Source organism: Neoarius graeffei, chromosome 3 (genome assembly GCF_027579695.1).
Source record: "Neoarius graeffei isolate fNeoGra1 chromosome 3, fNeoGra1.pri, whole genome shotgun sequence".
Taxonomy (NCBI): domain Eukaryota; kingdom Metazoa; phylum Chordata; class Actinopteri; order Siluriformes; family Ariidae; genus Neoarius; species Neoarius graeffei.
In genome coordinates this window covers 27,557,789-27,585,330 of record NC_083571.1, presented here as the reverse complement: position 1 = coordinate 27,585,330, position 27,542 = coordinate 27,557,789, and the positions used below count along the sequence as shown (strand labels likewise).

At 41.8% G+C, this 27,542-nt stretch overlaps 1 protein-coding gene across 1 annotated transcript; it reads right to left on the bottom strand.

Annotated features, from left to right (window-relative positions):
- Window positions 1-1,025: 1,025 nt before the first annotated feature.
- On the bottom strand, window positions 1,026-13,527 carry LOC132882529 (CD209 antigen-like protein A). Its single transcript, XM_060915631.1, has 4 exons — window positions 13,357-13,527; window positions 4,418-4,424; window positions 4,049-4,173; window positions 1,026-1,037 (listed from the first exon to the last, which is right to left on the bottom strand). Exons 1-4 carry the CDS (start codon window positions 13,525-13,527, stop codon window positions 1,026-1,028), a joined length of 315 nt encoding a protein of 104 aa, XP_060771614.1.
- Window positions 13,528-27,542: the final 14,015 nt, after the last annotated feature.

Sequence of the window (27,542 nt, the reverse complement as noted above, 5' to 3'; positions counted from 1 at the left end):
TGGGATCAAAAGACCAAGGCGTTCCGAAGTGAACTATTGCCCCCCCACCCCCACCCCACTGGAGAATCTGATGTGAGCCTTGAGAATCTTAGAGTGGAACTTCTTTCAGATGTTAAAGCATATGCGCAGAACCATGGCCTCACTTTCGTTTATAAATGCCTTGAGACCTCAAGAATTGCACAGGAATAGTTTTAAGTGTTAACAATTAATCTAATATAGTAATTTTTACAATTAAAGTGATTCATACAGGTAGCGGTCAGAGTGAATGACCTTGATGTCCGTAACGTCACAGCAGGAAGTCTATCGGTGTCATCGCAGTTTCCGCTATACTAAAACACAAAGCTGACTGCAACTCTGATCCTCCATTTTGAGCTAATTTATTGCCATGCCACGTAGATGTGCCAGCAACACAACAGAAGGTGGATGTATGTTGCATTCATGGCCCAAGAATGTTCAAACTGCAAAGATTTGGACACATTTGCAAGAAGTTCACGGGCACACTGGGCTCCTACGAAGTGGTCTTTCCTCTGCTCTGCACATTTTACTGAGGACTCATACGAGACCTCTGATCTGCTGAGGAGTGTTGGCTATAAGCCTGTATTGAAAGAGGGTGCAGTACCAACAATTTAATAAAACTACAAGAAAAGGAAAGCATTTATTTTATTTATTTTTTAAAAGGAAAGTAAGTTCAGTTGCACCAGTTCTCCCGGAGCGTGAGCCGAGGGTTGTTGATAAAATCCGGGATGGAATGGGATGGGACATATCGCTCGGGCAGTGACCTCCCCGCGGTTGTTGCTAAAACCGGTGACATTCCATTCCATCCTGGGTTTTAGTAATTGCCTGGATGAAAAAGTTACTGGTTTTGACCCTTGTCTGTGCTCATGAATTATTCTGGTTTGTTGCTGCCTACCTGTGCTATGAACCCACTATGGACTCTGACTGTGATTCTTGGATTATGCTTAATAAAGTCAGCATTGGTCTTACATGCTTACGTCTTACCTCTTCAGCTCACACATTACACTCTGCTAACATGGATTCTGCAGAGCACACAAAAATCAACACACAAAAATCAACACTTGGAGCACTACTTGTGAACATCACTTGCAGATATCTTTATTATTGTTATTCTGGTAATTGCCCTTAAATTTAAACTTAATCACCAAACTATTACATTTGGGGTCAGTAGAAAAAGGTGATTTTTTTTAAAACAAGCAATTCCTTGAAAACAAATAATGATGAATACAATATAGCACACAAAAGTTTCAGAACACAAAAAGTCTCAGCAATCACACCCTTAGTTTTACGTGATAGGACCTGAGAACACAAGAACAGTGCTGAGGCTAATGCAGTTACAGTTACAGAAATATTTCTGTATTTCTAGATTTATGTAAAGCTGCTTTCTGTCTCTTGTTTTAAGCATTACATATTATTAAAAAAATGAACTGAACCACTCCATACATTTAGCTTGATTTATGAATATTGTACTGGACTATTCCCTAATGACTAAAAATTAGTTTTCTCACAGATCCATAAGAACATTTCTGAGCATTCCATGTCATTCCAGCCCTGATGAAAAATTCCAGTGCAGCCTTCATCACCTACATTATTTGGTTCCCCATCACGCCAGTACCTGAAAAGCCCAGAAATAAAAACTGATGAGTTTTCAGTTACCTTCAATTCCACACATTTATGTAAATCAACCGATTAGCCCGTGTTTATTGATATTCTTAACAACCATAACAGTAATATAGTTATTGTTGTGATGAGAATATAAAAGTGAATTATATTATCTTTGTAGTTAGTTCAACGTAGTCATCATCGGCTGTCCATCACTAGGGGTGATTGCTTCATTAGGATGCACAGAAACACAGATGGGCCATGAGGCATGCACCAGAGTGACAGAGCCATCTGCAGCGGTGGCACGAATGGCCTGGCCAAGCCGCCATGGAATGTCTGGCCTCATGAGCTCTCATATACTATTCTCCTCTCCTGGTGAAGTGCCTTGGTAAGGCAAATGATGTCATGCCCCTAACATGTTGTCTCTCTGGACCTCCAGACCTGATGCCAAGTGGTACACAAAAATGCCACAGACCTGACAAGTATGGAAGTTGCCCCGCAGTGACAACTGACTTGCCGAGTGATGCCATGCACTGGCCATTTGAGTGGCTCTTCTGCATGCCATCTGGTGGTGTGCCATTGGCTCAGGTGGCTAAGGCGCCATACCATAAATCCGGGGACCCGGGTTTGATTCTGACCTGAGGTCATTTCCTGATCCCTCTCTCTATCCTGCTCATTTCCTGTCCTGTCTCTGCACTGTCCTATCCAATAAAGGTGAAAAAAGCCCAAAAAATATCTTTAAAAAAAAAGATCTGGACTGCAGCCTGGCCAGTTCAATACCCAACCCTTCGTCTATGCAGCCATGATGCTGTAATTGATGCAGTATGTGGTTTGGCATTGTCATGTTGAAAAATGCAAGGTCTTCCCTGAAAGAGACATTGTCTGGATGGGAGCATATGTTGCTCTAGAACCTGGATATACCTTTCAGCATTGATGGTGTCTTTCCAGATGTGTAAGCTGCCCATGCCACATGCACTAATGCAACCCCATACCATCAGAGATGCAGGCTTCTGAACTGAGCGCTGATAACAACTTGGGTCGTCCTTCTCCTCTTTAGTCCGAATGACACGGCGTCCCTGATTTCCATAAAGAACTTCAAATTCTGATTCGTCTGACCACAGAACAGTTTTCCATTTTGCCACAGTCCATTTTAAATGAGCCTTGGCCCAGAGAAGACGTCTGTACTTCTGGATCATGTTTAGATACGGCTTCTTCTTTGAACTATAGAGTTTTAGCTGGCAACGGCGGATGGCACGGTGAATTGTGTTCACAGATAACATTCTCTGGAAATATTCCTGAGCCCATTTTATGATTTCCAATACAGAAGCATGCCTGTATGTGATGCAGTGCCATCTAAGGGCCTGAAGATCACGGGCACCCAGTATGGTTTTCCGGCATTGATCATTACACACAGAGATTCTTCCAGATTCTCTGAATCTTTGGATGATATTATGCACTGTAGATGATGATATGTTCAAACTCTTTGCAATTTTACACTGCCGAACTCCTTTCTGATATTGCTCCACTATTTGTCGGCACAGAATTAGGGGGATTGGTGATCCTCTTCCCATCTTTACTTCTGAGAGCCGCTGCCACTCCAAGATGATCTTTTTATACCCAGTCATGTTAATGACCTATTGCCAATTGACCTAAAGAGTTGCAATTTGGTCCTCCAGCTGTTCCTTTTTTGTACGTTTAACTTTTTCAGCCTCTTATTGCCCCTGTCCCAACTTTTTTGAGATGTGTTGCTGTCATGAAATTTCAAATGAGCCAGTATTTGGCATGAAATTTCAAAATGTCTCACTTTCGACATTTGATATGTTGTCTATGTTCTATTGTGAATACAATATCAGATTTTGAGATTTGTAAATTATTGCATTCCGTTTTTATTTACAATTTGTACTTTGTCCCAACTTTTTTGGAATCGGGGTTGTAATATCAAAGTATTTATCTCTATATCTCTATATCTCATCTCATTATCTCTAGCTGCTTTGTCCTGTTCTACAGGGTTGCAGGCAAGCTGGAGCCTATCCCAGCTGACTACGGGCGAAAGGTGGGGTACACCCTGGACAAGTCGCCAGGTCATCACAGGGCTGACACATAGACACAGACAACCATTCACACTCACATTCACACCTACGGTCAATTTAGAGTCACCAGTTAACCTAACCTGCATGTCTTTGGACTGTGGGGGAAACCGGAGCACCCGGAGGAAACCCACACGGACACGGGGAGAACATACAAACTCCGCACAGAAAGGCCCTCGCCGGCCACGGGGCTCAAACCCGGACCTTCTTGCTGTGAGGCAACAGCGCTAACCACTACACCACCGTGCCGCCCCTATCTCTATATATGAACTGTTATAAGTATAATAGCACAGTATGAATATAGATACTTATTTGTATTCTCTCTCTCTCTCTCTCTCTCTTACCTGTTCCTCTCTGCTGTTTATTATCACCAAGTCTGCTCCTCGCTCTTTGCAGTCCTGTCTGTTGTCAATCCAGTTCTTATATTTAGTAGAGATGTAGTAAAAACTGGAGCTGAAATAAGTCCATCCTGGATCCAGACCATTTTCATGAAAAAAGGGACAATCAACCTCAAAATTATTTAAGCCTCAACATTGATAAGACATTCTACATTGAACTGGTCTCAGTCTAGGTTTTCACTTCAGTAGAGATGTAGTAAATAGTGGAGTTGAAATGTCTTGCTTTGAAAAGTGAAACTGATCACAGAAAAAGACATTTAGGGCTGTATTCAGAGATGGGTAAAGTTTTAATATTGAAATTGTGCATATCTGTACTCAGACCCTAGATGTACAGTAAAGCACTTTTCAGAAGTTACATGAGAGTTGCATCTGTGGGGTTCCGTAAAACTGTTTCAGTGAAGTGAGATTATTGGTTGAAGTGAGGAGCAGTATTAAAGGGATAGTTCGGGATTTTTGACATGAATCTGTATGGCATCCCCATCAATAGTGTTGTGCAAACACACTGACTTACCCCTGACAGCATCCTGTGAGTCCAGTTCTTGTCCAGTTTTGGTCTAGACGAAAGTAGTCCGGCAAGTTTGTTGGGGTCACGAAAGTAAAACGTTTTTCGTCTCAAAACAGTATGTGTTCAAAAGAGTGATATATTTGCATCACAAAACCGTTGTCAAATAAAAAGTCAGACCTCGAAATCGCTTGGCACTATTTTCTCTCCCTTCTTATCACTGCGCGCTGCCGGCTTCATCCAGCTGCGGCTCCAGCTTCAAGGATAAGCTGGAGCCGCATACAGTAAGTAGGAGTCCCGGCGGGTGGTTTGTATTCGATTCGTTTATATCCCGACCTTGTCAGCTGTCAGATTTATGTTCATGGACCCGGTAAGCTGGTAAATAATATTTTTTTTTTCTTTACCAAATTCTAACAGAAAATGAGAGCGCCCGAAAGGGAAAACAGAGCCGCCTCACGGCCGTAATGCAAATTGCTTTCCTCCTCAGTATACAAGTGCGCTTCCATGTCAGAGAAAAAGAAACTACCACTGCTGCCTATGTAGTGCCCTATTTATACAAATAGGAGTCATTCAGGATTCAGCCATGACATGGAGCAAAAACATGGCTGAATCCTGAATGACTCCTATTTGTATAAATAGGGCACTACATAGGCAGCAGTGGTAGTTTCTTTTTCCCTGACATGGAAGCACACTTGTATACTGAGGAGGAAAGCAATTTGCATTACGGCCATGAGGCGGCTCTGTTTTCCCTTTCGGGCGCTCTCGTTTTCTGTTAGAATTTGGTAAAGAAAAAAATAAATAAATATTATTTACCAGCTTACCGGGTCCATGAACATAAATCTGACAGCTGACAAGGTCGGGATATAAACGAATCGAATACAAACCACCCGCCGGGACTCCTACTTACTGTATGCGGCTCCAGCTTATCCTTGAAGCTGGAGCCGCAGCTGGATGAAGCCGGCAGCGCGCAGTGATAAGAAGGGAGAGAAAATAGTGCCAAGCGATTTCGAGGTCTGACTTTTTATTTGACAACGGTTTTGTGATGCAAATATATCACTCTTTTGAACACATACTGTTTTGAGACGAAAAACGTTTTACTTTCGTGACCCCAACAAACTTGCCGGACTACTTTCGTCTAGACCAAAACTGGACAAGAACTGGACTCACAGGATGCTGTCAGGGGTAAGTCAGTGTGTTTGCACAACACTATTGATGGGGATGCCATACAGATTCATGTCAAAAATCCCGAACTATCCCTTTAAGTCTAATGTCATGTTTTTCAGATTATAGATTCCCCAAAACACAATGAAATGGCATTTAAGGCTAATTGTAAATGCACAAATATGATACAATTCATTCATATTAGCATCATTGCTTCAAAGTACTTGTCTTAATCTGATACATTTAATTACTCCAACAAATAAACACATTTTAAAACATGTTAGCCTATTTAACAAAGAAAAACATGTAGTCATTGATTAGATGCGCATTACGTATGACGTACTTCCTGGTTTCCGAGTTGTTTGCGATGAGTCTTTTTTCCGCAAGTGTTGGCATTAATCACCAATCTTTTTATTTTCTCTACAAATAATTTTCCAGTATCCTTTTCATTTTTGATTGCACTTTTACTTTCACTTTATTTTTCCACATTTAAAATTTTTTCAGAAGCACACCAAGACGGATATATACACTACTTTTTCTAAAACAGTTAATGATAATTATACAAAAATGCTCCAGAAGATCAAAGGTGATATGCAAAGATGGAGTATTCTACCTTTGTCTTTACAAGGGAGGATCTCCATTATTAAGATGAACATATTGCCCCGGTTAAATTTTTTATTTTTTATGTTACCAGCCCCCCCTCCTGCAAAATTTCTTGATCAAGTTCAATCTATGACTTCCAAATTTTTGTGGAACGGCAAAAGGGCGAAAATTAGATCAACTACCTTGCAACGTCCTAAGTTAGAGGGAGGGCTAGCCCTCCCAAATTTTAAATTTTATCACTGGGCTTTTCAACTCCAGGCGTTGTGTACTAGGACAAATGTGAACTCTAAAGTACCTTGGAGAGTTATAGAGGAAGCTATAGCAGCACCCCATAGGTTGCAGGATCTTTTGTATATTAAACAGAAACACAGGAACATTAGTGCCAGGCTAGGAAGTATAATTTCATATTCCCTCTTGGTATGGTGTAAAGTACAGAAACTTCTTGGCAATATGCCTATGTTTCATGAACTAACCCCCTTGTGGAATAATCCCCTTATTTTAACTGCGGATAAACCTTTCAAATTTGTTCCCTGGGCAGCGAAGGGTGTCAACACTTTAGAAAATATATATGGTGATAATGGTCTTCTTTTCTTTCAAGATCTGAGACAAATGTTTGACCTTCCAGTCTCTACATTTTTTCTTTATTTAAGATTAAGGTCTTCATTGGTGGCATGTGGCTTGAAGTGTGATGAACAAATACAGACACACCCACTGTCGGAGTGGTTCAGCACCAGACAGTGGTCTCGGGGATGGGTCACAAGGGTATACAACACACTCATACGCTCTCAGTGTAAACTACTACCCATCACAGGCATTTGGGACAGGGAACTTAAAAACACTGAGCCAAATTGGCAAAGAATATGGGCGAATATAAACAACACATCCAGGAATTTAGGCCACCAGCTGATCAACCTTAAAATAATCCATAGATGTTATGCCACACCTTATAGATTATACAGAACGGGTTTAAGTTCTAGTCCTGATTGTACTTTATGTTCAAACTCTGCTGTGGGAACAGTATTGCACATGTTCTGGGAATGTGATAAAGTTAAAACTTTATGGACTCATGTGTGTGATATCATGAGTAAAATACTTTGGTGTACGATAAACCCAGATCCATGCCTATGTCTGTTAAACAATGAAACTGTATTGAGTTTCAAAGTAATTTATAGGAGATTCCTTTTTTGTGCATTTACAGCAGCTAAAAAAAATCTATTCTAGAATACTGGTATAATCAAAACATAAATCTAGTTAAAACCTGGTTGATCAATGCAAAATATATGGCTAACTTGGAGTACTCCACAGCTCGGCTTAACCGGGCAAAACCCGAAACTGTGTCTGAGTGGTCATATTTTGTGTTTGAATTGAATGAGCGCCTTAGAGGCCAGTAATGTATTCTGTAATTTTCTCTCACCATTCTCCGGTTTTATTTTCTCATTCAATTATTGGTGTCCCTCCTCCTTTTTTATTTTAAATTTTTAGTCAATGTAGTGTGCAGCTATTTTTCCCTGGTTTTGACTTCTGTTTGTTAATGTGGTGACGGATATGTTTTTTGGTTTGTTGTGTTTTGTTTCAAAACTCAATAAAAATGTGAATCACAAAAAAAAAGAAGCATGCCAAGACTGGAAGCTTTCTTTTTTTTTTTTTCTCCTCCTGCATCAAGACCTCAAGTGGAGGCAATCCACATCAGATCTGCTTAAATATCAACAGAGCTTCGATTAAGGTACGTGAATCCATTCATCATGGCACACCTTCGGCTTGTTCAGTGTGCTGAGTGCAGGATGTTTAGTCATTCTTCCTCCATCACTAGTGACAGCTTTATTTGTGATAAGTGTAGATTAGTTTGCTCTCTGACGGAGAAGATTACAACTTTGGAGGTGCGTATCCAGACTTTAGAGCGGGTTAGTGAGAATGAGAACAGTGTAGTTTCTGCAAAGGAAGGTCTGGATGCCCTAGGTGGAGTTAGTAATCCCCCAACTCCAGCATTAGAGTTCTCACAGTGGGGCGAATGGGTGGTGACTCGACAGCATAAGTATAAAGCCAAAGCAACTGCTGAGGCTTGCCCATGGGAGCACCACTCCTCTCTGCTTCATGTGTTGAACAGGTTTGCCTCCTCAGTGATGCACCCGCTGAGAAACCTGAAAGAGCTCTGGTTATAGGAGACCCTATCATACAACACATGAAATTAGCCCGGCCTTTAGGTGCACCAGCAGCCTTAGTTAGGTGTATACCGGGAGCGAGGGTGCCGGACATAGCAGGTCATAATATCATCTTATTCAAAATATGTCTGAGCAATAATATATGCACCTCACCATGCTACTGTATTAAACATATATTCACGTCAATTACTGCACTGAGTTTTATCAATAATCTCCCAGAGTTATCAACTTTGACTGGATCACTATCCATCCCCACAGAACTTGATCAGGCAACTGAATGCTTAGAGTCAACGTTCTGCTATACTTTAGATAATGTTACTCCACTTAAAAGGAAAATGATTATAGAGAAAAAAATAGCTCCCTGGTATAATAATGACACTCACACTTTAAAACAGACCACTTGAAAATTGGAACGTAAATGGTGTCAAACAAAATTGTTAGCATTCAAATTAGCTTGGAAGGAGAATTTCCTGAAGTATAGAAAAGCTCTTAGTGCTGCTAGATCAACATATCTATCCACCCTAATAGAGGGATAACAAAAATAATCCTAGATTCCTATTTAATACTGTAACAAAATTCAGACCCTCCAGGATTTCACGATGTTGCGATTTTCAACTTCAACGCAAATTCAACCAATCCCCGCGAATTCAGGGCGGTGTTGCAATTATATCTAATCACCGCAACTTTCCCGCAAATTTGACCAATCGTTGGCGTCATCTTGAGGTGACGCCGACAAACTACCTTCCGCCTTACTTCCAGTATTGGCAGATTGGGCGGTTTCAAGTGCATTTTGGCGGGTTTTGAACATATTTTGGGCTGGAAAATGTCAGCAGTATCTGGCAACACTGCTTACTTCCGTGTATATGTTCAAGAGAAGCAGCGTGTACGAGTAAGTGTTTATATAGGCTTTAATTCTGTTACTGAAAGTGTGTTATGTTTACAGTGAAGGACTGTGTGCACTTTACATTATTTTTTACTTAATACAAGAAATTAATGGATGCCAACATTTTTGCCAAAATGGTATTTTATTTTCCATTGTTTAGGCAGCTTCAGCATCATACTGTGAGATTCTGTTCAAATTGTTTTTTTTTTCTTTTATGAAGCCTGAGCCATTTATTTTATTAGTTTATAATTATTGTTTAATTTAGTTTTCAGGAGAGACTGCCTGCACACAGTACTAGTATTAATAGTTTTTTTTTCTTACATGAAAGCTGATGCATTTTATTATATTTTAAGGTAACTTCATGTTGTGCTGTGAGGTTCTATGTACTTTAACTTTTGAACCAACAGGTGCATTTTGGATAAGTAAAGCCTATTTTTCTGCATTTTTGTAGTCCTGGTAATCTTTTATATTGGTAAAGTTGTTTATAGGACCATTTCTCAGTGTCTTTGTTTTTTTAATCAATAGTTTTTCAGTAATAACTTAATATTTAACATATCACTCAATTTTAATCACAAAAAGAGAAAATCGCAACAATTTCTCGCAACTTTCACTTCCTCCCGCAATGTAATCGCAACAAAAACCTAAAAAACACCGCAACTTTCATCGCAATTTTTTGGAAAACCCCCCGCAACATCAGACATTTTAGCCCGCAACAATCACAAAAAAGGCCCGCGAAATCCTGGGGGGACTGAAAATTAAGAAGAAAAAAGACCACGATAGACACATGCACACCAGCAATATGTAGTAGCAATGACTTCATAAATTCTTTTCAATGATAAAATTGAAAATATCCAACAAAAAATTCAAACTACTAATTTAAGCCCTGACAATTTAAGTAACCCTGTAGTTAACAATATAACTGTATCAAAGCAGCAGTTAGAATGTTTTACTCCCCTTAGAGAATTCAAACTAATTTCATTAATCTCCGCATCAAAATCTTCAACTTATCTACTAGATCCCTTACCTACACAACTATTCAAAAAGATAATGCCTGAAGTAATTGAACCCCTTCTAAAAATAATAAATTCTTCTCTTAGGATTGGCTATGTACGGTGGTGCTTGAAAGTTTGTGAACCCTTTAGAATTTTCTATATTTCTGCATAAATATGACCTAAAACAACATCAGATTTTCACACAACTCCTAAAAGTAGATAAAGAGAACCCAGTTAAACAAATGAGACAAAAATGTTATACTTGGTCATTTATTTATTGAAGAAAATGATCCAAAAGGGGCGGCACGGTGGTGTAGTGGTTAGCGCTGTCGCCTCACAGCAAGAAGGTCCTGGGTTCGAGCCCCGGGGCTGGCGAGGGCCTTTCTGTGTGGAGTTTGCATGTTCTCCCCGTGTCTGCGTGGGTTTCCTCCGGGTGCTCCGGTTTCCCCCACAGTCCAAAGACATGCAGGTTAGGTTAACTGGTGACTCTAAATTGACAGTAGGTGTGAATGTGAGTATGAATGGTTGTCTGTGTCTATGTGTCAGCCCTGTGATGACCTGGAGACTTGTCCAGGGTGTACCCCGCCTTTCGCCCGTAGTCAGCTGGGATAGGCTCCAGCTTGCCTGCGACCCTGTAGAAGGATAAAGCGGCTAGAGATAATGAGATGAGATGATCCAATATTCCATATCTGCGAGTGGCAAAAGTATGTAAACCTTTGCTTTCAGAATCTGGTGTGACCCCCTTTGTGCAGCAATAACTACAAAATGTTTCTGGTAACTGTTGACCAGTCCTGCACACCGGCTTGGAGGAATTTTAGTCCATTCCTCCATACAGAACAGCTTCAACTCTGGGATGTTGGTGGGTTTCCTCACATGAACTGCTCACTTCAGGTCCTTCCACAACATTTCCATTGGATTAAGGATGTTGACCTGGCCATTCCAAAACATTAACTTTATTCTTCTTTAACCATCCTTTGGTAGAATGACTTGTGTGCTTAGGGTCATTGTCTTGCTGCATGACCCACCTTCTCTTGAGATTCAGTTCATGGACAGATGTCCTGACATTTTCCTTTAGAATTTGCTGGTATAATTCAGAATTCATTGTTCCATCAATGATGGCAAGCCGTCCTGGCCCAGATGCAGCAAAACAGGCCCAAACCATGATACTACCACCACCAGGTTTCACAGATGGGATAAGGTTCTTATGCTGGAATGCACTGTTTTCCTTTCTCCAAACATAACACTTCTCATTTAAACCAAAAAGTTCTAATTTGGTCTCATCCGTCCACAAAACATTTTTACAATAGCCTTCTGGATTGTCCACATGATCTTTAGTAAACTGCAGATGAGCAACAATGTTCTTTTTGGAGAGCAGTGGCTTTCTCCTTGCAACCCTGCCATGCACACCATTATTGTTCAGTGTTCTCCTAATGGTGGACTCATGAACATTAACATTAGCCAATGTGAAAGAGGCCTTCAGTTGCTTAGAAGTTACCCTGGAGTCCTCTGTGACCTCGGCGACCATTGCACGCCTTGCTCTTGGAGTGATCTTTGTTGGTCAACCACTCCTGGGGAGGGTAACAATGGTCTTGAATTTCCTCCATTTGTATACAGTCTGTCTGACTGTGGATTGGTGGAGTCCAAACTCTTTAGAGATGGTTTTGTAACCTTTTCCAGCCTGATGAGCATCAACAACACTTTTTCTGAGGTCCTCAGAAATCTCCTTTGTTCATGCCATGATACATTTCCACAAACATGTGTTGTGAAGATCAGACTTTGATAGGTCCCTGTTCTTTAAATAAAACAGGGTGCCCACTCACACCTAATTGTCATCCCATTGATTGAAAACACCCGACTCTAATTTCACCTTCAAATTAACTGCTAATCCTAGAGGTTCAAATACTTTTGCCACTCACAGATATGTAATATTGGATCATTTTCCTCAATAAATAAATCACTAAGCATAATATTTTTTGTCTCATTTGTCTAACTGGGTTCTCTTTACCTACTTTTAGGACTTGTGTGATAATCTGACAATGTTTTAGGTCATATTTATGCAGAGATATAGAAAATTCTAAATGGTTCACAAACTTTCAAGCAGTGTAACCAAATCCTTGAAACTAGCAGTTCTCAAACCCCTGATTAAAAAAACTGACCTTGAGCCCTGTCACCTGTCCAATGATCGGCCAATATCAAACCTTCCCTTTATCTCCAAGATCCTAGAAAAAGCTGTTGCACAGCAGTTTAGTGTGGTTGTAATGCCAGCATAGGACATTTTCTACACTTTATTTGAGTTGCATAGTGAACCAGAAACTTGTATATCTGTTACATTCAATTTTTGTACAGTTTGCTACAGCATGTTTGTGTGTCTTGGTATAGCGTTGTGTATGAGTGCTGAACAGTTGAATGTGCGGTGAGTAGAAGTTAAAGGAGATCTCCATAACATTATTTGTGTTTAATATTACTGTACCAGAGATTATTTTCTTTAAACTGAAGCAGGGTTTCACAGGGAATCATTTAATTTATGGCAAAATTTGGTTTAAAAGAAATTTAAAGGTTGAAAAGTGATTTGACAGCATCTTTAATACACAGAATTATCATGGAAGACAAATTAGAGGGTTTAATATATAATTTTTTTTGAAATTTCTTTTATATTTTGGAAAGTACAGAGATTTCTATTTTCATTATTTACAGAATTATTGATTATTTCGCAAGGGATTTTCTTAGTGAATACCAGGTCATATGAACTCATAAACACACACTTCAAACCCTAAAACATTAATACATTTTCCGTTTAGCTTAAAAGAACTCAGGGCGCCCCATAGAGAGATTCTGGCTAATCTAAGGTGTCATGTCCATCGCAGTGGCATGGGGGCGCTATACATACATGAAAGAGGATCCAGTATAGAGCTTGACCTCGAGTGTTGGAAAACTCTTGAAGCTTAGAATGAAGAAAATTTGGTTTGTAACTGGTCTTTCTCTTTAGTCAGGTTGTTGTAACTGGTTTGTAACTGGTCTTTCTCTTTAGTCAGGTTGTTGAATTTGATCCACAACACTGTGACGGCAATCAGCAGTAGAACACACAGCAACACCACACACACTACAGTCAGTCTGTAACATTTCATCCCTGCAGGGTTGATTCCTGTAAATAGAGAGAAATTAAGTAATGTAATTAAGGGAATTTTTTTTAAATATTTGTACATCTATTGTTCAGGAGTTAATCTGAAAAGAGTCATGAGGTTACACCATGGTGTAAGTTATAGCTCTTGGTAAAATGTATAGATCATATCATTTAGTGAACTACATAAATATTGGCACCCTTTAGGTAATAGGGTAAAAGGAAACACATATTAAACAAATGCACTCCCTAAAGCTTTGTGGGTTTGCCCAGATACCAGCTTAGACAAGGCACTCAATTGCTGGGAGGATGGAAAGGCTCCTTCCACAATTTAAGGGACCCAAGGCTCAGCACTCCCACCACTTGGGAACTTCCACACTGCCTCACCTCACTAGGACGGCTTAAATTACACTGACTGGCTCATTACACAAGATCCTCACAAGCCCCATGATTGTGATTAACTTTTATTCCACAACTCTCAAATCATGCTGGTTGTACGAAAACAAACTGTGGAAATGCAAAGCAGGTCATTTACACAGAACCAATGTGCACATTTAAATCATGTATATTCAATGTATGTTTCTCCCTGTACTTTCATAATGGAGACTAATTTTGGAATTTACTGGTTGTAGGGATATCATGGCCGCAAAAGATTGTGGTGAATTAGTCTTTGCAATGTATATCTGATTTCTGAGTTGCCTTTGCAAGTGATGGGCAATAATTTGAAAATTGTATCGCACTGAAAGAAATGACAGATGCATACATCCATAGATGATCTTCCCACAAGATTATAATTTATTTTATTTTAATCTGGTGTGTGACAACTTTTTTGGATCTCAACAAATGCATGCATTTGAGGAAAGGAGGTTTGGAGTGAGATCTGAATGAGGAAGGCAGAAGCTTCAAGGTCTTTCTTTTTGCACTTAACTAACTTTTGCTAATACTTATGTCCAAATCTCCTTTCCTGTATCTGTATGTTTATCAGGGCTATGCAACTTCCAGATTATTGCTCATCACCTGAGAAGAAGACTCAGTAATCTGCAACTGTACTGTCATGGATACTCTCGTGATACTGCCCAGGCGTACCTTGTTTTGATAAGAAATTAAATATTTTCCAAAAATTGATGAAGGTAAATGGGTCATTCTATGAAACTGGTGCCTTTTGTGTCCGCATAATTTCATGACCTCTAAAAAATGTCAGAAATTGTGAAAATGTATTTCAAATGAACAAAACTGTTTATTTAAGTGTTGTGAATTACACAATGCATGTTTTACTGTCACTGTAAACAAAAATCCTACATTTTTTTCATCTTTTTATCATATACACAACCTATTTTCCCATGTCCGGGAAGTCCCGTATGGAATTTGCACCTAACATATTTACATAAATATATACATTTTTCAAGCAATTTTTATTAATTTCATGAATAAAATTACATCCTTTGTAAAATACAATAGTTTTGTTTAGAATAAAAGTATCATTTATTATCTAAAAATCACAATTTATGCTCGTCCCACAATTTTACATACCACCCTGTAACGCTTACACGTTTTGGCTGTTAGAAAGACAATGTCTCTTAAAGTGACATCACAGGAAGCTGATGACATCACTCAAACCCTTGGCCAAAGTCAGGATCCCAAGCAGGCAAGTTCCCACACAATTTGATATGATTTATTTGCTCTTTTTGGTAGTTAGATAGGGTCCGTTAAGCTTAACCTTACCACCCTGTAACGCATAATAGACAGGGAAACTATAAAAAATTCTTGGTTTTTTCAGCTTTTAAGGAAAATAGAGAGTTGTAAACTGGATTGTACACTTGTTAGCTATGCTAGTTACTATCAGAACTTGCTGAGGTCATTCGGAGGTGAAATTTACCACCCTGTAACATACCACCCTTTAACACTTTGTATTCAAATTTAGTGCATCTTGTCTGTTACAGGGTGGTAAAACACATGACACCTGGGTCACAATAAAAAGGATAATATTAACAGGAATTTATGCACGAGGTGGGAAAATACATTTTTTTGCTGCTCTGATGTCACATATTTAATATGAGTATTTTAAAAAATAGCTTATCTTAAATGATTTTTTTTAAGAATTGCAATGTGGAAAAGGCACCGGTTTCATAGAATGACCCAAATATAAATAAGGTTGCACCCATAGCACCAACTAGTCAGGTAGACAGATTAACTTCCATTAATCAGGGTTTTTATTAGTAACAGATTGCTGATCGAAATCATTGGTTGTAATGACGTCTGAATCGGTTGTTTTTCATCCAAATGCAATTTTTCCTGTAATTGTTTGAACTTTCTCGTTGGACTTATTTGATAAAGAACGCTGTTTGGTTGCTGAGGCTGTATACATATGACTAGATAAAAGGTGGGAACCGATTGGCTAATCCTTCTTATATTGTCCAATCATTTAGCGCGTATTAAATTATAGCATATCACATGGTTCCCACATGGTAAGATGGTGACCCTATCCGGTATGGTATAGCATGATGGTGACCGCGAAAAAACGAAAGCGATTATACATTCGTTTTCTTTGAATCGTTACACATTCGATTTCTTTGTTCTGCAAGCATTCGTGTTATGTTCTGATTTCCCAAATCTTGATCGGGCCTTGTGGCATACGAACTCAGTATTCTCCACGGGTGCTTTTAAAGTGACGCACCACCACGTTATAATTCTGGCCTGCCACCCTTCCAGTGGGCAAAACTATTTAACATGCAAAAGACCATTAAATGAATGCATATGAGGCTACCTGAAGTACCCAAGCGATTGCAATAGAAAACCATCAAACCATCCGGCCGGCTGCATACAGATTGTGACCCAAAGCTCTGCAGATTGAGATCTATCCCTGCGTTACACTACACCACACCACATTACACTATACTAACACATAATAACGTTGGAAGCTACAAGCTGCAGCTAGTCAGCAGCTAAATAACTTTGTGGGTGTTTGTAGTGTTATTGTGCAACGGTTACGCTTATCTATCATCTTTTCTCTCCATACACAGTTACAGTAATCATATAACAGCACGCACACACACACACACACACACACACACACACACACACACACACACACACACACATTAGTTAAGTTCAGGTATTTTATTTTACATATTGTATTTGGGTATTTTGTTTATGCATGGAAGTTCATTTATTTTTCACACACAGAAAAAAAATATAATTAATTCAGGCATGCGCAACAGGCGCATCAGTCTCAACTGAAATGTCAAATGAGTCTCACATTGACAATCAAGATGATATGTACAGTAAGAATGTGTTAATTTTTTGTAAAATGATTTTGACAATGATTTAGCATTTCCTATCCATTTATTGGGTCCTCCACCACCTTTTATTTTTGAAAAGTGGAGAACCCTGGAACTGTAATTGCCATGAGACCCAGGAATGAAACCTACCATTAATACAGCAGTGTAGGTTTCTGAACTGATTTGGATGATCACAGAAATCACCACAGCACATTGCATACACAGATATTCTCATTGAAACTCGGCCCATTGAAGTGAAGCAGCATCAAAATTACTCGAATGGCAGATTGTGAAGATTTCCTTGTTAAAATTTTTAATTGTGGTTTTTTTTTTTTTGGTTTTCTAATTCTTTTACTGTTTGTTTGAAGTTCCAGAGTTCAGTGCTTGATGTTTGTAGTATTTGTTTTACTGAAAAAAATCATTTGGAAGAAGGTATGTTTGTTTTTTTTCTATTTAAGAATTCATATTGTAATAGTAAATGATAGGTAACAGTAATTTATTATTCTTTAAATGAGAAATATGATGTTAGGTCTTATTTACTCAGCACTGTGTATTCAGAATTTTTGTTATCTGCAAAACTTATTCCTGTCATGCTCCGCCCCGGACATCCACTCCAGAGCTTACGGATCTCCCACATCAGCGCCAATCGAAATCTGGGATGGGAATTCCATCCTGCCTGCTTCCCCGTTCAGCGAGCACTCACCTGGATTCACTCATAGACATATAAACGTAGACGTTGCATTCTGCATAGACTCATACGTCATCCTCGCCGCCATATTGGATGTGGCAAAGTGGAGATTCTTCAACCGTCTCTGGTATAGCGTCTAGACAGTAGCCGAGAATAAAGATGCCTCATTCATGTGCTGCGTTTAACTGTACCAACAGGTTTACCGTCCAAACGAGATCACATGGGATTACCTTTCACAGGTGAGACTGGAAAAATACTTTTCAATACTGTTCCTTCAGTCTCCCAGCTCACCTCCACCGGGTAGGTGTATAGTTATAAGCAGTGAGAATTAGATAATACAGTGCCGCACTATGATGAACGTTTTTGAATGTAAGATGAATGTTTTTAACCTTTCTGAATGTGAAGGAATCAGTGATGTATTTTGTTTTGGTATGACGTTAGAACCTGGCCGAACTCAGTTTGGCGGTCATTCAGCTCACTTTATTCAACGAGAGTAGGTCTGTGTGGTGACTCAATAAATAAAACGGTAAATTTTTATTTTCATTCACTATTTCCAGCTTTTCCACTGTTTCCATCATTTATCATCTTCAGTGGCGGCACGGTGGTGTAGTGGTTAGCGCTGTCGCCTCACAGCAAGAAGGTCCTGGGTTCGAGCCCCGGGGCCGGCGAGGGCCTTTCTGTGTGGAGTTTGCATGTTCTCCCCATGTCCACGTGGGTTTCCTCCGGGTGCTCTGGTTTCCCCCACAGTCCAAAGACATGCAGGTTAGGTTAACTGATGACTCTAAATTGACCGTAGGTGTGAGTGTGAATGGTTGTCTGTGTCTATGTGTCAGCCCTGTGATGACCTGGTGACTTGTCCAGGGTGTACCCTACCTTTCGCCCGTAGTCTGATTAGCTTACCTGAGCTATCTGTCGCTAGTTTGCAGTGTACAGGGTATTTCGCACACTATTTATAACCATCACATTAAAAGTTATGTGTTGTTTTGATGCCTGTTTGTTTCCCAAATATATACATCTGTGTCTTAATGGGTGAATAAAAGGCATCGAGTTAAATATTATTGTAGAAAGGGGCTTTATGAAGTTCAGTCCATTTACTTGCTTTGGTTTACGGGGAAGATTTGCCACATCAAATATGGCGGACACTCTGATGTATCCCAGCAACGGGGCCACCAGCTCAGTGCGGTGTCTATGTTTATATGTCTATGGATTCACTTCCTGGTTTTCACCGCTGCCTTTATAGACCAGTTCACACATATTGCCATGCATGCGCAGGGGTCAAAGGTCGAGGCCTCATCGGAGATGAAAACATGGCGGCAAACAAGCCAAACCTTAGCAAATATGCCTTATGGAAGAAGGCAGAATTGCAGAGGCATATGAGAGAACAGGGATTGCCAACTACCATGGGGGTAGAAGAGTTAAGGGCGCTTGCATATGCCACAGATATTTTGAAAATCCAGCCTGTACCGTCCAAGGAAAACGAAGAAAAATCGAGGTATGTACCCGGTGATACTGCCACGCCCACTGCAGTTTTTGATAGGTCAACGTCTCATAATTATAGTTCTATATCTGACACGGAGAAATAATATAAGTCATGCTGCCTACCAGATTACAGTCATTTGTTTTATTTTATCAGTACTAGTATCACTAACTATACTCATCAGTCATGTACTTCAGGTACATCTGACCCTCAGCCTGCTGCCTCAGCAGCTGACCTTGCTATATCAACTTTGTCCAAACCTGACTCTCCACCGAAAGGCAGGAACAAACCAGCAGCCAAAAAGACCAGGCGAAGAAAGACCCGAAAGGACAGTGGGGACATAACAGAAAATGATGACAATAGCGTAGGATGTGATCAGTGCTATAAGTGGTATCATTGGGGGTGTGTGGGCTTTGATGTTTGCTGTCTTGATAATGACTGGTTATGTTCAAATTGCTCAGATTGTTAAATTGTAATGTCACTGGTGAACTTCTCGCATGCAGGTCTTTTGTTAATACTTATCAGTAGTTCATCAGAACTTCAGTGTTTTTATACCATTTAGTATTACTTTATCATGTATTAAGCTGTACTAGTAGTGTTAGTGTTTTATGTATTTAACCGTGTATTATATGTAGTAAACTGTAGTAAAAATATTACTTGCAAAATTTTTAATTCATTAAAACAAAAATATAATTGATCAACATCTACTCCTGTTAACCAAAAGGTAGTGGGAATATGTGAAATGCATTATTCTTTGCTTAGTATATTTAATAGTAGACAAGGATGTTTCATTTTTGTGTCCATTTACTTTTCATTTTGTGAAATCTGTGAAATTTAAAAATTAAAATTTAATATAAATTACAAGGCTTCCATCATTTTGGGACTAGTAGTAGTCATTACTGGTGTAAGAACTACAGTCACAGAAACTTGTCAGATTTTTATTACAACCAACATTTTACATTTTAAGGCACATAAAAATCAAGATAATACTGTTGTGTATATACAGACAATGATTATTGGCGAAAGTGAAAATCAAGGCGGGTCCGTGAACATGAATCTGACAGCTGACAAGATCGGGATATAAACGAACTTTTGCGTTGTTCAGGTGAAAAATGAGGAGTATGCGCACTGCACAGTTTGTGTGCGAGATATAAAAGTTGCGGCGTCTGGAGTTTATGACGTGAGGGAACACATGAGGTCCAAACTACATCAGCGAAATTTGCACCAGAAACAGAATCAGCCGCAAATGACGATGTTTGCAAAGTCTAAGACCGATGATCAACCAACAAGTGTAATAAGAGCAGAAGTTACGATCTGTAATTTTATTGCTCAGCACAATTTGCCGCTAGCCGTTGTGGACCACCTGACAAGATGTTGCAGAAGTTCCCATGGGAAGATGATGTTCTCCGTGACCTGGTTGTACTTGACCCTGCAAAAAGAGCAGACCTGGATTACACCAAGAGTAAGCACTGTCCATCATTTTAACTGAAGTACAAAAAAGAGGAAACCACATGAGACAATTTTGAGTACATTTTTATTGCTGATTAATTAGAAACTTTGCTGTTAGAATAGCATGTTATACCTTCTACAGTGGTATTTTGATATGAGCAGGCTAACATTAAACATACAAGTTTTATGCTTTTTTTGTACAGATTTGCACATACCCAATAACATGTTTCATTTACTTTTGCAGTTGTCTCCCTTGCCAACAAGTTCACTCCCTTGGTGAACCAGGAGGAACTCAAAGAGGAGTTTGAGGAATACCAGCTCCTGGAGGATATAGATATAAAGCTCCTGGATGCAGATGAGAAGCCCATCAGGATTGATGTGGTGTAGAGTTCCATCCTGAAGATGGTTACACCCATGGGACAGGAGAGATTTCCAAACCTGAGAAAAACTATGGAGGCATTGCTGTGTCTACCTCACAGCAATGCTGACTGTGAGAGGGTATTCTCACAGGTCAGGAAAATCCACACTGACTGCAGAAAAAACCTGGGCACAGACACCCTTACTGCACTACTGCAATGCAAACTGAACACAGACTTCTGTTGTGACATCACCCCCACAGAAAGGCAGTTACAGCTGGTAAAGAAGGCTGCCAGTGATTATAATCAAGATCATATGTAAACATGACTGACTGTGGACAAAAATGGTGAAGTTTGAGTGCTTTCTCTGGCTATATGAAAAGTTGACTGTGGACAAAAATGGTCTCTGTGAAAAGTATCCCATTGAAATGGGAGCAGCCTACACTTTGACTGACAGTGCACAGACAGTGGAGTTTGAGTGTTTTCCCTGAGTCTGTGAAAAGTATTTTCAGCCTACCCTATGAACAATAGGATAGCAGTAAATGTGTATTGTACAAATGTACATGAAAATAAAAGTTTGGTGCGATTCGAAGGCTATAAGGATTTTATGGATTTCTTCCTCTGATACTACAGGTGAACACCCAAAGGGGTTGACATGTATGAGCTGACTACGGGCGAAAGGCGGGGTACACCCTGGACAAGTCACCAGGTCATCACAGGGCTGACACATAGACACAGACAACCATTCACACCTACGGTCAATTTAGAGTCACTAGTTAACCTAACCTGCATGTCTTTGGACTGTGGGGGAAACTGGAGCACCCAGAGGAAACCCACGCGGACAACATGCAAACTCCGCACAGAAAGGCCCTCGCCGGCCACGGGGCTCAAACCCGGACCTTCTTGCTGTGAGGTGACAGCACTAACCACTACACCACCGTGCTGCCCCTGGTTGTAATCAAAATATAATTTAACTTTAAGTTGTGAGAATGATTACATTTTAATGCAGAGTGTAAATCTGCAACTTGTTCAGATGTGATATAAGTAATGATATCTTCACTGTAAATGACTCTGAATGATAGTGTACATTCCCTTGCACCTCGTAAGAAGCAGCTATTCAAAACGCTCCAGCCAGAGTCATTAGAACACAGGATCGGGAAATCTGTGATATTTGAGCTGAAAAAGAACAACACCAGGCGAAATAAAGATCTGCTTCACACTCGCCATGTTCTCCTCAATACCTGTCAAAAATACCTGAATCTTCGAGGATCCAGCAGCATCCTAGCAGTCAGCAAGGGGAGCATTTTGTCACTGGCTGCATCAAAGTGCATGAAACGAGAGAAGATGAAAAAAGAGTGAGGAATATTACAAAAGTGTTTCCTGCCCCATCCCTGACAAAAAGCTTGTCTCATCAAAAACCGGCCAGGCTGCATCACTGTTGACAAAGCCCTTGAGAGAAGTCTACGATGACTTTGTTGCCGCACAACCAGCAGGGTCAACGAAGGTCAGCTTCTCTCACTTTTTGCCAAGTGCAAACCCAGGTACATTTATCCATGGCAAGACTGGCGGCTGAGAATGTGTCTGTGTGAGTATTGCACAAACATTGACCTGAAGCTTCGTACCCTAAATGCCATCACTGGAAGGACAGACAATGCTGCTCGCATCAGGCATGGCTACCATGCCATCGATCTCCTGACCTGTGGTCCGGATGAAGGAATATGGCAAAAGAAGTGTGCATACAGGGAGTGTGTAGAGTGCCAAGACCAGACACTGAAGCAGCACACAGCGTGGCTCCTACAACACCAGCACCCCCTGACCTGGTTGTAATCTCATGTAATTATCTCTAGCCGCTTTATCCTGTTCTACAGGGTCATAGACAAGCTGGAGCCTATCTCAGCTGACTACGGGTGAAAGGTGGGGTACACCCTGGACAAGTCGCCAGGTCATCACAGGGCTGACACATAGACACAGACAACCATTCACACTCACATTCACACCTACGGTCAATTTAGAGTCATCAGTTAACCTAACCTGCATGTCTTTGGACTGTGGGGGAAACCGGAGCACCCGGAGGAAACCCACGTGGACATGGGGAGAACATGCAAACTCCACACAGAAAGGCCCTCGTCGGCCACAGGGCTCGAACCCGGACCGTCTTGCTGTGAGGTGACAGCACTAACCACTACACCACCGTGCCACCCCTGGTTGTAATCAAAATATAATTTAACTTTAAGTTGTGAGAATGATTACATTTTAATGCAGAGTGTAAATCTGCAACTTGTTCAGATGTGATATAAGTAATGATATCTTCACTGTAAAAAGAAACTAGTAAAGAAAAAAAAACATGTATTTCCATGTTATGTGAGTGATGAAAAAGCAAATAATTGAATAAATCAATGGGATATTGTGTGACAGTTTCAAACTTTTGTCTGTGTATTACTATTATGCTAATTGATAATTTAGTACAAAATAAGGGGTGTATCTACATGATATCCTGCAGGCACAACAAAGTAAAGTTTAATAAAATGTATGATAACTGATGAACATTCGAAACTAAGGAGTAAAATTTAAAAATAATGATAACAAATATGTTTTTGTTTTTCTGTCCAATAATTGCATTTAAAGAAACAAATATATGCACATAAAAAGATATTCCTTGGTTATAAAAGAGGGTTTTTAAATGCATATATGTTTCCATGTTATGCGAGTGAACTTCAGAACATAGTTAAAATTTTCCACAGTGGAGGCCAAATAAAGCAAGATGCTATCTTTATTCTTATTAAACATGACAAAAGAAACATTGAGTGTTAAGTAAATGCAAAAAAAAATTTGTAAAATTAGAAAATGTATTTTTTGACCATAATGTCCCAAATGAGAGACCAGTTTCTGAGACGGACCCATATACAAACTACTTGGCACTAATGTTTCCTTCAGATCATAAGGAACAGGTGCATATAAATTACAACAAAACAAACAAACAAAAGAAAAACACATTTATGAGGCTCAGGCTTTTCTTGTAAATCATGCTCTTCAATTATGTTTAAAAGTTTAATTGCATCTTTCATTTTTGTGACCTGAATGGCTTTAGTGTAAGAAAGAAACTCATTATGAAATCCACAACACCTAGGTTTCACCTTCATGTACTTCCATCTGTGGATATAGAATTTACAAAGGATAATAATGACTGTGGCAGTGGGGGCGTGGTCAAGCATCGGTCTGTGACCGGAGGGCAGAGTCAGGGAAGGTAAGTGGCAGAATCACTACACCTGATGTGAATTAACCTGTGCTTGTGTGTCTTCCCAGCAACCACACCCTATATAAGGAGAGAGAGGGCAGAGGAAGGGAGCTCTCTCCCTCACCAGATGACTTGTGTGTGTGTGTGTGTGTGTGTGCGCGCGCGCGCGCAACTGGGAGAGTGTGGAAAGTTAAAAGCTGAAAAGCTAAAATAAAAGAGTTTTGGAACTCAGTTCTGGCCTGCCGTACTTCTGTGCTCCACCCACCCATACAAACTGTCACAATGACATTCACCAAAAAGTCATTTTTCCTGTTGTCCATAAACAATTTCCTTTTGAGTAAAGTTTTCCAACTGAAAAACCTTCAGGTCAAGCCAGTCATGTCCATCCAGTCACAAGGCTTCTGCAGACATACACTGGAAAAATAAATGATCAGAGGTTTCATTATTTTCACAAAACACACAATTCCTGGTTTCAATAATTAACCACTGTCGCAACAGATCACTGGATGGTACACTCCATTTAGAGTTTGAAAATGTATTTCTCTGGCTTTGGGATCTCGTCTCGTCTCATCTCATCTCGTCTTCATCCACTTATCCGGGGCCGGGTCGCGGAGGCAGCAGTCTGAGCATGGAAGCCCAAATTTCCCTTTCCCCAGACTCCTCGGCCAGCTCCTCGGGGAGAACACTGAGGTGTTCCCAGGCCAGCCGAGAGACATAGTCCCTCCAGCGTGTCCTGGGTCTTCCCCGGGGCCTCCTCCCGGGGGAACATGCCTGGAACACCTCCCCAGGGAGGCGTCCAGGAGGCATCCGAAAGAGATGCCCGAGCCACCTCAGCTGATTCCTCTTGATGTGGAGGAGCAGCAGCTCTACTCCGAGCTCCTCCCGAGTGACTGTGCTTCTCACCCTATCTCTAAGGGAGCGCCTAGCCACCCTGCAAAGGAAACTCATTTCGGCTGCTTGTATCCGCGATCTTGTTCTTTCGGTCATTACCCAAAGCTCATGACCATAGGTGAGAGTCGGAATGTAGATCGACCGGTAAATCGAGAGCTTCACCTTTTGGCTCAGCTCCTTCTTCACCACAACGGACCAGTAAAGCGACCGCATCACTGCGGAGGCTGCACCGATCCGCCTGTCGACCTCACGCTCTATCCTTCCCTCACTCGTGAACAAGATCCTGAGATACTTAAACTCCTCCACTTGAGGCAGGACTTCTCCACCAACCTGGAGAGGGCAAGCCACCCTTTTCCGGTCGAGAACCATGGCCTCGGACTTGGAGGTGCAGGATTCCTTCCGGCCCCTGGCTGAGCCTAGAAATTCTGTCCATAAAAATTATGAACAGAACCAGTGACAAAGGGCGGCCCTGCCAGAGTCCAACATGCACTGGGAACATGTCTGACTTACTGCCGGCAATGTGAACCAGACTCCTGCTCCGTTCGTACAGGGACCGGACAGCCCTTAGCAAAGAGCCCCGAACCCCATACTCTCGAAGCACCCCTCACAGAATACCACGAGGGACACGGTCGAATGCCTTCTCCAGATCCACAAAGCACATGTGGACTGGTTGGGCAAACTCCCATGAACCCTCGAGCACCCTATGAAGGGTATAGAGCTGGTCCAGTGTTCCGCGATCAGGACGAAAACCGCATTGTTCCTCCTGGATCTGAGGTTCAACTATTGGTCAAATTCTCCTCTCCAGTACCCTGGAGTAAACCTTCCCTGGGACGCTGAGAAGTGTGATTCTCCTATTATTGGAGCATACTCTCCGGTCCCCTTTCTTAAAAAGAGGGACCACCACCCCAGTCTGCCACTCCAGAGGCACTGCCCCCGACCGCTACGTGATGTTGCAGAGGCGTGTCAGCCAAGACAGCCCCACTACATCCAGAGACTTGAGATACTCAGGGCGGATCTCATCCACCCCCGGTGCCTTGCCACCGAGGAGCTTGCAAACCACCTCAGTGACTTCGGCTTGGGTAATGGACGAGTCCACCTCTGAGTCCTCAGCCTTCGCCTCCTCAATGGAAGACATGACGGTGGGATTGAGGAGATCCTCAAAGTATTCCTTCCACTGCCCGACAATGTCCCCAGTCGAGGTCAACAGCTCCCCACCCGCACTGTAAACAGTGTTGGCAGAGTACTGCTTCCCCCTCCTGAGGCGCCGGACGGTTTGCCAGAATTTCTTCGAGGCCGACCAATAGTCCTTCTCCATGGCCTCCCTGAACTACTCCCAGTTCTGAGTTTTTGCCTCCGCATCTGCCCGAGCTGTGGCATGCCTGGCCTGCCGATACCTGTCAGCTATCTCAGGAGTCCCGGAGGTCAACATGGCTCGATAGGACTCCTTCTTCAGCTTGATGGCATCTCTCACTTCCGGTGTCCACCACTGGGTTCGTGGATTGCCGCCACGACAGGCACCAGAGACCTGGCGGCCACAGCGCCGAACAGCTGCGTTTACAATGGAGGTAGAGAACATGGTCCACTCAGACTCAATGTCCCCCGCCTCCCTCGGAAGCTGGAAGAAGCTTTCCTGGAGGTGGGAGTTAAAGACCTCCCTGACAGAGTGCTCGGCCAGACGTTCCCAGCAGACCCTCACCATATGTTTGGGCCTGCCAGGTCTGTCCAGCTTCCTCCTCCGCCAGCGGATCCAACTCACCACCAGTTGGTGATCAGTTGACAGCTCAGCCCCTCTCTTCACCTGAGTGTCCAAGACATAGGGCCGGAGATCAGATGAAACGACAACAAAGTCGATCATCGACCTCCGACCTAAGGTGTCCTGGTGCTACGTGCACTTATGGACACCCCTATGCTCGAACATGGTGTTTGTTATGGACAAACCGTGACTAGCACAGAAGTCCAATAACAAAACACCACTAGGGTTCAGATCGGGGAGGCCGTTCCTCCCAATCATGCCCCTCCAGGTGTCACTGTCGTCGCCCATGTGAGCATTGAAGTCCTCCAGTAGAACAATGGAGTCCCCAGTCTGAGCACCTCTCAGTACCTCTCCCAGGGACTCCACAAAGGCCGGATACTCTATACTGCTATTTGGTCCATAGGCACAAACAACAGCAAGAGCTCTCTCCCCAATCCGAAGGCGCAGACAGGCGACCCTCTCATTCACTGGGGTAAACTCCAACACATGGTGGCTGAGCTGGGAGCTATAAGCAAGCCCACACCAGCCCGCCGCTGCTCACCATGGGCGAATCCAGAAAAGTGGAGAGTCCAGCCCCTCTCGAGGAGCTGGGTTCCAGAGCCCAAGCTGTGCATGGAGGTGAGCCCGACTATCTCTAGCCGGTACCTCTCAACCTCCCGCACAAGCTCAGGCTCTTTCCCCCCCAGCGAAGTGACATTCCATGTCCCAACAGCTAGCCACTGTGTTCGGGGATCAGGTCGTCGAGGCCCCTGCCTTCGACTGCCACCCAATCCACACTGCACCAGCCCCCTACGGCTACCTCTGTGGGTGGTGAACCCACAGGAGGTCGGGCCCAAGTCACCGCTTTGGGCTGAGCCCGGCCGGGCCCCGTGGGCAAAGGCCCAGCCACCAAGCA

What these genes read in the sequence shown, in the direction of transcription:
- LOC132882529 (XM_060915631.1), bottom strand. Translation starts at nt 13,527, where the DNA reads ATGAAATGTTACAGACTGACTGTAGTGTGTGTGGTGTTGCTGTGTGTT.